General features: G+C 33.6%; 1 protein-coding gene across 1 annotated transcript; it reads right to left on the bottom strand.

The window, feature by feature from the left end:
- LOC107609852 (nematode resistance protein-like HSPRO2) lies at positions 5,054-6,799 on the bottom strand. The gene has a single exon (XM_016311897.2). The coding sequence runs from the start codon at positions 6,527-6,529 to the stop codon at positions 5,165-5,167; it is 1,365 nt and encodes a 454-aa protein (XP_016167383.1). The 5' UTR covers positions 6,530-6,799; the 3' UTR covers positions 5,054-5,164.

Below are 11,988 nucleotides of genomic sequence, written 5' to 3'. Positions count from 1 at the left end.
AGATCAGATTCACCACATGGTTGGCAAACGTCGTCATGGTAAAGAAACATAACGATAAATGGCGCATATGTGTTGATTTCACCGATCTCAACAAAGCACGCCAAAAAGATTCCTATCCCTTACCATCTATTGATTGCTTAGTAGACAATGCTTCAGGTTATAAAACATTGAGTTTCATGTTCTAAATATAACCAGATTCTAATGCATCCATCAGATAAAAGTAAGACTACATTTATCACTGAATACAGAAATTACTGCTATAAAGTTATGCCATTTGGACTTAAGAACGCAGGAGCAACATATCAACGCCTTATGGACAAGGTATTTGCAGCACAGATCGGCAGAAACCTAGAAGTCTATGTCGATGATATGGTAGCCAAAACAAAGCTCGGCGATAATCATCTTGACGATCTTGTAGAAATATTCAACCAAATACGAAATTACAATATGCGCCTTAATCTTGAGAAGTGTGTCTTTGGTGTACAAGGAGGTAAATTCCTCAGTATTATGCTTACCAACCGCGGGATTGAAGCCAAACTTCGCTATCCTAAGATCGAGAAGCGAGCTTTAGCTTTGGTGTTCTCAGCCCAATGACTTCGGCCATATTTCCAAAGCCATGCCATTTATGTTTGCACAGACCAACCTTTACGACGAATTATCCAGAAACCAGAATTAGCTGGCCGACTAGTCAAATGGTTAGTTGAGCTCTCCGAATTTGACATCAGATACTAGGGGCGAGGTCTCATAAAGTCTCAATATACTCTGTTAATTAATGGAAGGTTGGTATGGAACCAAGCCAGAATAAAGGTTGCGATTAGAGGATTTTATAAAAAGTTGTATCGACAGGAATATGCTCCTATGATTGGGTTCCGTGATGAATTGGCAAAGCAAATTGATGATGAAAAGCAGTAATATTAGAGGTTCTGCCATCGCTTGAGAAAATTCGAGAGGCAGTCTGGGATTGTGAGTCCACTAAAGCTCCAGATAGTGATGGATATAATATGAACTTCATTAAAAAATGTTGGGATGAGATTGGCTAGGATTTTACTACAGTAGTGTTGGGATTCTTCCAATGTGCTAAGCTACCAACGGATGTTAATGTAACGTGGGTGGCACTAGCTCCAAAGTTTGTGGGAGCTAAGGAAATCAAAGATCTTTGGCCGATTAATATGGTTAGGTGTGTGTATAAGGTGATATCGAAAGTATTAGTGAAAAGAATGAGGTTCGTGATGCTTGGATTAGTAGGGGAGACACAGTCTGTGATTCTGAAGGGATGAAAAATACATGATGGGCCCTTATTGCATGTGAGACGGTCCAATGGTTGAAGCTACATAAGAAGAAGGCAACAATTATCAAGTTAGACTTTCAGAAAGCATATGACAAGGTTGGATGGAGCTCCAGGTATATTGTGCTACAAAAGATAAGTTTTGGTCTCAGATGGAGGACATAGGTGAAGGAGTGTGTAACAGCAGCGTCTATGCCAGTTTTGATTAATGGATCACCATCCAAACTGTTCAGGATGGAGAGAGGTCTTAGATAAGGAGATTCACTGTCTCCTTTTCTATTTGTTCTTGTCGTTGATATATTGCATAGGATGGTGGGTGAGACAGTCAGGAATGGACGCGTTTCTCCACTGCTGATTGACAGGGACAACATAGAGCTATCGCATTTTCAGTTTGCAGATGACACAATCTTATTCTACCATTAGAAAATGGAGACAATTATGAATTATAAGAGGCTTCTGTGATGTTTTGAGTTGATGACTGGTCTGAGTATTATCTTTGATAAGTCAAACTTGATTTCGGTTAATTGTGAGCAGAGTTGGACACAACAGATGTGTTGGCTGTTGGGGTGTAAAGAGGCGTCTTTACTAGTCAAATATCTTGGTATTTCTCTGGAGGCGAATCCGAGGCTGGTCAAGGCATGGAAACCAGTGGAAGTTGGGAAGTTGCTTTACCTGTTAAGTACCTAGAGATTTCTCTAGGTGCAAATCCTCGGTTGGTGAAAACCTGGAAACCAATTATACACAAGGTGGAGGACAAGCTCAGCTTATGAAAAGCGAAGACTCTAAACAAAGCTTGTAAGCTAGTTCTCATTAAATCTATACTTAATAGCTTGCCAGTCTACTACTTAAACTTGTATAAGATGCCAAAGACGGTTGTAGAAATACTAATTGGGTTACAGAGAGGAATTTTGTGGAATAAATAAGATGGGAATAACGGTATACCCCTTGTGAAATGAGAAGTGGTGCAAGCACCGAAAAATTTAGCTGGTTTGGGGGTGGGGGATGCGTTGATCAAAAATATGGTGGTGGCACTTTTCAAAGGATGATTGTCCACTGTGAAAGAAGATTATATGTTCTTGTAATAATTTAAATTCCAATGTAATATTGTCAAAATAGACAGTACCTTCAAAAAGTGGTCCGTGGAAAGACATTTGCCAGCTGAATATTAAGGAGCAACAGGTAAGAGATAAGATGATCGGTGGGTTGTCCATGAAGGTAGGAGATGGATGATGTATTCATTTTTGGGAGGATATTTGGTTACAAAGTGGCTCCTTGAAAGAGAGTTTTTCGAGGCTCTTCTCTGTTTCAAACCAACAAGGATCTGTCATAGAGGACTGTGGGTTCTGGAATAGGTTAGAGTGAATATGAAACTTTCATTGACGGAGAGATTTATTCCAATAGGAGATAGAGCTTCTCAACCAACTTCATGACCGGTTACGGCCAGTTAGATTGTCAAGTAGTAGAGAGGATACAGTTGTATAAAAATTTGACAAGACATGTATTTTTTCTACTAATTCATTTGTGCAGGTGTTGCAAAAAGAGACTCTATCGGAAGACATCACAAATTACAGTTTCACTAGTACTATATGGAGAGGATTTTGCATGGTTTGTTCTAGTTGGTAGGATCAATACTAAAGAGAGATCGACTAGACTAGGAATTATTCATCATAGTGATAATATCTGTGTTTTGTGTAAAAATAATATAAAATGTGTGCATCATTTATTTCTTGGCTATGAGTTTACCTAGTAGGTGTGGTGCGCTTGGTTGACGTGTGCTGATAGAGCTTAGATTATTTCGGGAACTGTCAAAGAGCTCTTTGAGAGTTGGATTAAAGTGGCAGGCAGAAATATTGAGCAAAAGAAGTGGCTGATAGGGTTCTCTGTGGTTATTTGGAACATTTGGTTAGAACATAATAGCAAAATTTTTTAGAATTCAGAGACGGGTGTTGAGGAAGTCAAGAATAGGTCATTTTTGAGTTATAGGGAGTGAAGTGGTGTCGACTCGTTTGGTTGTTGATAGCAATGTCGGAGATGACAACGTATTATACCCTATATTTTTACTATTTGTTGTGTCATGTTCTTTCATTGCTCCACCTAGTTGTGTTGAGCTTTCTTTATTCAAAAAAAAAAACCCATTTAATTATGTGAGAAAAATATTGCAAGTTCATCAAGAACAAGATGGCTCTGTCATCAAGAGTTGTTTCAGATTCTACAGAAAGGGAAAAATTTAACATAGTTAACCAATTCTTTGTTCATTTTCACTGAAATACAAAATGGGAGCAAAAGTTGATAAGTATTTTTTATTTTTTATTTTTTTTAATATTTACTGACAATTTCACAATCAAATTATAGCGCAGGCATGAACTGCACAATAGAGGTGGACGTCACTATTGTGCAGCCATACATTGACAACGTAATCGTGTGAGATCGCTATAGTGTATGTGCTGCGTGCGAAATTGTATGTGAATTTATCACGAAAGATTGCTATATATATCATATCCTCACAATGAATTTTACCTTTTATCTATTCTTTCTTTTTTTCTCTCAAAGATAATTTATCCAAATGGCTAGTGAGTGTTGTCTATCCAAATGCAACAACATCACAAAAAGATGATGGTGCACACATTTTGAATGCAGTGATTCCATTGTTATGTATATTTGGCGATTGCATTCATTGACAGTGCTTAAAAATTTGATTTTGGTTGATATGAGAATGCTTGAAATTAAGTATGTTAAAAAAATTGGGTATTGTTGTATTTCATTTGATGTTAGAGAATCAGAAGAATTTATTATTTTTGACAATCACTTTTAGCCATCAATCCAATTTTTTTAGTTTAATAATCTAGCAACGTACTTTTAATCCACAATTTTAAATATTAATAACTAACTATTGATCAAAAATAAAAAATTTAGCTGGTCCTCTAACATTCCTCTTCCCTAATATATTAAATTTATCCTAAACTTATAACTATTAACTAACCAACTAACAACTATAATATAATAAACAAAAAAGTAATTTAATTTTAACCTGGTCATCAATATGGTTCACAATATGTCTGCCTTCATTTAAACGATTGATATCTTTACTCCGAATCAATGAGACAATTTTTTTTTCTCCTATCTTCTTTCCTTTTCTCCTTTTTCTCTTTTTTTCTCCCAATTCTAACAAGTTGCAAACTAAACAAATGATTTAGCGAGAATCTTTTTTCCTCTATTACGCGGGCATAAACTACACATTATGTTGTTCTTGTATTGCATAATCATTGACTACGAAATAGTCTCTGTCTGCGAAATTGTTAATGACTGTTTAAAACGGTAAACAAAATTTTATAACGTTTAAAAAAGTGAATATCAATTATTTTATTTATTAAAAAAAATAAAGTATATTTTTTATCATTAAAATTTGTTAAAATTTTAAAAATATTTTCAAGTTTTATTTTATTTTAATTTTGTCTCAAAAATTTTCGATTTTTGTCAAATATACCTACTCCTAATGGCTAATTTTTCAAAAAAATTTAAAACTAAGTCAACAACAATTTTATAAGAATAGCCATTAACACAAGCAAACTAAAAAATAGTTGTTATGCATTATTACTAGATTAGTCCTAATTTTTTTAAAAATTTAATTGTTAAGTATATTTCATACAAATAAAAAAATTTTAGAATAAAATTAAATCAAAATAAAATTTAAAAATAATTTTAAATTTTTACAAACTTTAAAAATTAAAAATATACTTTTCCTATTAAAAAAACTCAAAGAACCATGTGAATGTAAATAATCCAAAAAATAGTTAAATATTTTATAGGAGAGATGGTGGTTACAACAACCGTTTTACAAGGAAAAATATATTTTTTTTAATTGACAGTGTCATTCAAATGTTAGTGCCAAGTAAGGGTATTTTCGTGATTATCCCAATAATATCCCAGGAACGTCTTTGCCGCATCGAGGCTCGGAAAATACGTTGGCTCCAAGAATATCTGACTTAGCGAGTCACCTGAATCAACTCGGTTCCCGCCAGCCTCCGCGCTTCCCATCACCGCCGCTACAACCTGCTTGTAATCGTAGAAGAATCTCTTCATCGCCGCCTCTATCCCCAGCATCGCTTGCAGCACCTCAACCACACCCTCCGCCTTCTTCTCCGCGTAAATCCTCATCGCCGCCTCCACCATACCCGGCCCTCCCTTCGGATCAACCTCCACCTCCAATATCCCCGGTACCATCCTCTTCATCTCCCTACAAATCTTCGCCACCTCCACAAGCTCCTTCGATCGGAAGCAAAACGCCGCCGTATCGCCGAAACCCCGAATCGCGATCTGCTTCTTCAGCTTCATGAAATCGTTCGGATCCATCAATAAGTGAAGGTCCTCGATCTCCGATAGAAGCTTCCAGATCCGCTCCACCGCGTAGCACTCCCTCGCCGCCTTCTCAAACCTTCTTCCTTCCACCGACTCCGCAACACTCTCGAGCAGCACGCGCGCGGCGCGTGACCAGGACTCTACAATCTGGTGCGTTGCGTGGAGATTCAAATTCTCGAAGTTCTCGACGTGGTCAAATGGCGTCGTTTCGAGAGAGTGAAGCTCGTTTGGCATGCAAACCGCGTCGTAACGGAGGATCGGTTTTCCGGTGAGGTTCGGTTCGCCCAAGCCTAGAGTGTACGAACATCTCGTCATCTCAGCTTCCACGGTGGCGAGGATCCTCTGAGCTACATCTTTGGATCTGTGCCACGTGGCGAGCCTTGGAAGCAAACTAGCCTCGCTATAGCTTCTGTAACCGCTACTGCTGACGTCCCTTACCGGAACTTCACCACATGTCTCCGGGCTTTCTTCCTGGTCTTTGCAGAGCGTGGAGATGAGCTGTACCTGGGCCTTGGCCAAAGACTCGAGCCTGCGGGCCCACTCGCGTTTGTTCGCGTACGGCCTTGGGTCCGACAAAACGGTTGAGATGAAGCGGAACGTGATCTCGAGACCGTTGAGGGCGGGCTTCATGATGGGCTCATGGGCCCATCTGGGGAAGTTGTTTGAGTCCCATAGTGTTCGGAGCTGAGGGAGGCGGAGATAGTTGTCGTAAGCTTCACAAAGGGGAAACGACGCTGTTTTGATGTCGTTTGGTGTAAGAGGTAGTTGCAAAGCGGGTAGGTTTGGCTGAAGGACGGGTTTGTCTGAAACGGCGAGTTTTGGAGACTTGGGATCATGCACGTTGATTTTGGACCTTGCCATCTTTGATTTCCACTCTAAATCAACCATTTTGGGAAGATGAGAAAAATAAAAATGGTGTTATGATAGAGTTAGAAAATGTTAGTGATAGAATTTGAGATACTAATAAGAAGGTACATGAATGAGTCTTTATATGGATGGATAAGAGGAGAGAGGTTGTGGAAACAGGAAATTTGAATAGAGATGGAAACGAAAGGAAAGACGTGTGGACTGGGGGGAATGGGGGCAAAGGGAACACTACACGAACGAGGAATTTGAAAGTCGCGGCGCTATGGAATAGAATATCATTTTAAATTTCATTACGTAAAATGAGAAATTAGATTCGATGCATACATACACTATTTATGAAAATAAATTCATATTAAAATGGGAATTTTGAATAGAAAAGGGGGGAGTAGGGGGCAAGGGGAAACACAACACGGACGAGGAATTTAAAAGTCACCACGCTATGGAATAGAATATCATTTTAAATTTCATTACGTAAAATGAGAAATTAGATTCGATGCATACATACACTATTTATGAAAATAAATTCATATTAAAATGTATGACCGAGGGAATTCAATACGGTGGGATACGAGAGTAATACATGATAAAATTAATCAGTAGTTTATATTCATTATTGGAAAAGTCTAGGAACAGCAACTTTGTTAAATTCTGGCTAACATATAACCAGTAAAAAAAAGTGAACCTTTGGATGAAATCTAAAGGTAAAAACAAGTCAGATCAGGCCAGATTTTGCTCTTAACAGGCCTGGCCTGTCATACAGTTAATTGACTTGAGTCTGATGCTCTTTATAAGGTACTAGGCCTGGCCTGGCCTAAAGCCTGTTAAAAGGTCTGATAATTTTTTTTTTCTCATAATTTTGTAATAATAAATAATTATTTATATATTTAATTATATTTTAACAGGTCCAGGCAAGCCTGACAGGCCAATAAGGCTAATTAGCGAGCTTAGGCCTGACCTATTAACGTATTAAGGCTTTTAAAAGAGCCTGGGTCTGTGCCTATTTTATAATAGGCCAGGCCAAGCCAGGCCAAACACAGGTCAGGCCAGACCAAACACAGGCCAGGCTGCAGGCCCCTGGCAGGCCGCCTGGCCTTTTTCCACCCTTAACAAAATCTTATACCAATTTCACACCATTAAAACCATCTTGATGGCTATTTGATGGCTACAAAATACAAAAATTGCTGGTCCCCTAGTATTCTTCTTTATTCTTTTAAATAATTTAAAGCGTTTTGTGTATTATATATAAATTTTGTTATTTTTTAAAATCCTTAATCCTATAGTGTTACACATTCTAAAGAAATTGAAGGTTGCATCTAACCACTTTCATCTACATTAGAAAATAAGTAAAACAGCAAAGTTGTACGTTGTACGAATACAACAATGTTTGAACAAGGGGAATCTAGTTTTCCATGATGCCATAATTATTCCTAATCCCCTACCACCTCCTAATACAACATAAGCTGCCCAATTGACGTTATGGGACGGCAAAAATATCCAAATAAAGTTTCCCATTCATGAAAATCGTTAGTCATAAACAATGTCAATCAATTATGTTACCATTTAAGAAGCATACCAAAAGTAAAATAGGCAAGTAGCTGGGGAATTGGACAATTTGTGATATCTTTATTTGATTTTAGTTCAATTTTTACAATCAAAGTCAAAATCAGTTTTTTAAACAATTTGAGCTAACCTAATTCTTTGTTCCAATCCTTGCTCATCTGAACAAAATGACACCACGTACGTACCTAAAAGCACTTTAACAAACTAAATTTGTAGAATTTTCTGTCTCCATTTTGCTGGAAAGGTCTCCATGAATAAAATTTAATAAAGAATGTTTCATCTTTACAATTTCTTGTTTTCACATATCAATCAATATCTAATAAAAACAGATATGGTTGGTATATAGAATCCAGTGGATGTTGTCTTGTGCCTTTTTAGGGGTAAAAAGAGGTAGTAAAATAAAATGTAAATATATTGTGAGCTTCTAGAACAATGACAATTTTTTGCGGCCCATTTTATAGTGTCTTTAATTTAATGTCTAATTCCTTTAATTATTTTTTTATAATAAATTATAAATATTTAATATTTATTAATTTTTATATTTTTAAATTAAATATTAATTATTTAAACTTTTTGTCAATTAAGTAGCGTTTGTTTTCGGAGACAGAATATAGAAACATAGACATGGACAGTACATGTTTAAAATGTGTTTGGAAGCAAAGACATGGACACGGAACACATTGTCGAGACAGTTTTTTATATTTTTGTGTCAACTCTTTTACGAAGGACAATGATAGACACGAAATTTGGAAGAGTGGACACGGATTTTTTTATAAATTTTGTTTTTCCTTTTGTCCATAGATATTTTTTATTATTCCACTATTATTCCTTCTTATTTTTCTTATAATTAGTCTTAAAACTTTTGAAAGATAAATATTATTAAAGGTAAAATTAAAACTGATTTTTTATTTAAAATTAATTTGGCTTATTAACCTAAACAAAATTTTTTATTAATCAAACTCAGATCTATTTTTTTATTAATCTTAACCATATGTATTCCTACATATTAATAATAAATTTAAAAATAAAATAAATATATTTATAATTTTTATTTTAATATAAATACTATTATATATTTTTTATTAAAATTTTTGGTCTCTTCAAACATTTTTTCAAGTTTTGTCTGTACTCCTATGTACTCTGGTTCTTTATTAAATTAGTTTGTACTTGATGTAGAAAATTTGGAATAATATGGTTATTTTAGTCATTTTATATAATATTTTAGTCTTGTCCATGTGTATCCAAACATAATATTATATATTACATTAGTGTGTTGTATATCGTATCTAAACACAATACACAAACAATAATTTTTAGTGTTTCTGTCCTATTATCTTCTCAGTATCATATTCTGTTCTGTCTTTGAAAACAAACACAGCCTTAAATATTGGGTACTATAGCAATTGCTAACAGAATCAAACCAAGTGTCTATTGTTTTGTAACTTTTGTTAACTCCAAACAAAACGTAATTTATTTTATCTGTTTAATATTTTTTGTTAATGCTTTACTTTATTGTATTGAGTTTTTTGTTTTAAAAAAAACTCCAAACAAAATAATCCCCTTCTCCCGTCACACTTTTTATTTTCCAAGATCAACAATTATAGGAGGAATGGAAAAAGGCCAAATAGAGATACAAGACAATATCAAATTATGGGTTCGATATGCAAATACAAATGATGATAATAGATAAAAAGAAGTAAAGAACAAATATGAATGAGATCAGATATTAATTTTATATTTCATTTAATAGTAAATAAGTTATAAGAGATAAATATCAAATTGATATTTGAAAAATTTTGACACTAATAAAATAATATTTGAATATTATTATTAATAAAATAATTTTTAAATAATTTTAAAATTTGATAAAAGTGATTAGACGTCAATTACTCCTATTTTTGTTAATAAAAAATGTTGAGATGGCTAATTAAAGAGATGATATAGCATACTTTATTAAAGTTTATGAAAAAAGATCCTCTAAAGTAACAATGTTAGTAAAGTGTTAAAGTGATACTTTAATCACTTTTAAATTTATAATATTTATTATCTGTGAGTTTCACTATCTTAATTTAATGGTGATTAATGATGTACTTTTATCTCTAAAGTCACAATATAATTTTAGAAGATTCGGATCCAAAGTTTATAATTACATAAAATTTTTAATTATTTTAAAATAATAATTACAAAATATTTTTAAGGAAAAATTCTACTCCCTTTCCCTGCGAGATGCTAAAATGACACTCCTCTTCCCTCTATTTTATAAATGTACATTCCCTTCCCTTCTAATTTTTAAAAAACCTCCTCTTTAGTCCATTTTAAATTTTTTGTGTTAACTAATGTTAACTTTATCCATTTTTTAAGAAAAAATTATTTTAAAAAAAATACCCATTAACAAAAATTTTATCTTTTATCATTAAATTTTACTTACCAAAATATCTTTTAATAAATTATTCTTTTATTAATTAAATTATATTTTAAAAAAATTTAATAATTATATTATTTTTTCTAAATTGGTAAAAATACAATTTAATCAATAAAAGAATAATTTATTAAAGGGTATTTTAGTAAGTAAAATTTAATGATAAAAAATAAAATTTTGTTTAATGGATATTTTCTCAAAAATTAATTTATTTTTTCTTAAAAAATGGATAAAGTTAACATTAATTAATACAAAAAATTTAAAATTGATTAAAGAGGAGGTTTTTTAAAAATTAAAAAGGATGAGAATGTACATTCATAAAATAAAAGAAAAAAAAATGTCATTTTAGTATCGAGAGAGGAGTGAAATTTTCTCTATTTTTAATTATTTTAAACCAATACACAAGAGAATCTCCAAACCAGAAACCTAACCTAATCTTTTTTCTTTGTCTCTTTTTCTTCAAATTGGTAAAAACACACTACATACTCCATAGCCATTTATCATTTTCATCACTCATCATTCTCTTCTCTCATAAGTTAGCAACCCACACACTCGCAAAGAGTGATAGATGTCTGCGATTCACCGCCTCAAGCTCCGCCGAGACTTTGTCTACCGCCATTAAATTTGTCTTTGCGAGTCTCTTTTTCTGGCATTGTCATTTTGTCTCCATGACGTCTCTCTCATTGAATCAATTTGTCTTTTTTTTTTTTCGGATTTTACCGTCTTTGTCTAGCCAGCATATTCGTCGTCCTCTTTTTTGGAGTTCTGTTACAGTGTCTAATTCATTAATTTCCATTATCTTTTTTATTCAGTTTTTCTTTGATTTTCATTCTCTTAATGAATCGATTTGTCTTCATTTATTTTTTATTATCTTTTTTTAATTTTTTTAATGAATGTTATAGTTTTGATATTGAAATTGATTGGTTTACCTTATTGAATTCAGATTTAAATTTGAATTTTAATATTGTTGTGTTTGTTTTTATTAGTATAATTCTAAATTAAAAAATATTATTTTGTATTTATGATAAATTATTAAAAAAGTTAACGTAGAGACCTCATTTCCAATGGTAATCACAACTAGTATAAAGACACTAGGATGAATAATTAAGTGGATAAGTTTAATCTTACCACCATCATCAATATTTAAAGAATATAAAAAAAATTATAGATAAAAGGGAGTGTAATAATTAAATAAAAGATAAGGTCCATCCATAAGGAGATGGATATCTTTGCCAGATTGGCGTTATAAATGGATAATGGGCTTTGCCCCATTCCCATTTCCATGTTTCTGTGATCCAAGTTCCAAGTTGGCTACGCTTTTTGACCACATACTGCGGCTGTAATTACATCGCGTGCAACCACGTGCCGCCACTCATCCCTGTCGGTCAAAGGTGAACACATCAGGTTGTTTTGGGCGGTGGGGATAAATTTGTTTGTTACATCTATATAGAAAAAAAAATTTACAAACAATCAACTTTACATAAAAAGTTATTTTTAGATT

Source organism: Arachis ipaensis, chromosome B07, assembly GCF_000816755.2.
Source record: "Arachis ipaensis cultivar K30076 chromosome B07, Araip1.1, whole genome shotgun sequence".
NCBI lineage: Eukaryota > Viridiplantae > Streptophyta > Magnoliopsida > Fabales > Fabaceae > Arachis > Arachis ipaensis.
Note: the sequence above shows the minus strand (reverse complement) of the source record. Positions and strands in the feature narration are given on the sequence as shown.

What these genes read in the sequence shown, in the direction of transcription:
- LOC107609852 (XM_016311897.2), bottom strand. Translation starts at nt 6,529, where the DNA reads ATGGTTGATTTAGAGTGGAAATCAAAGATGGCAAGGTCCAAAATCAAC.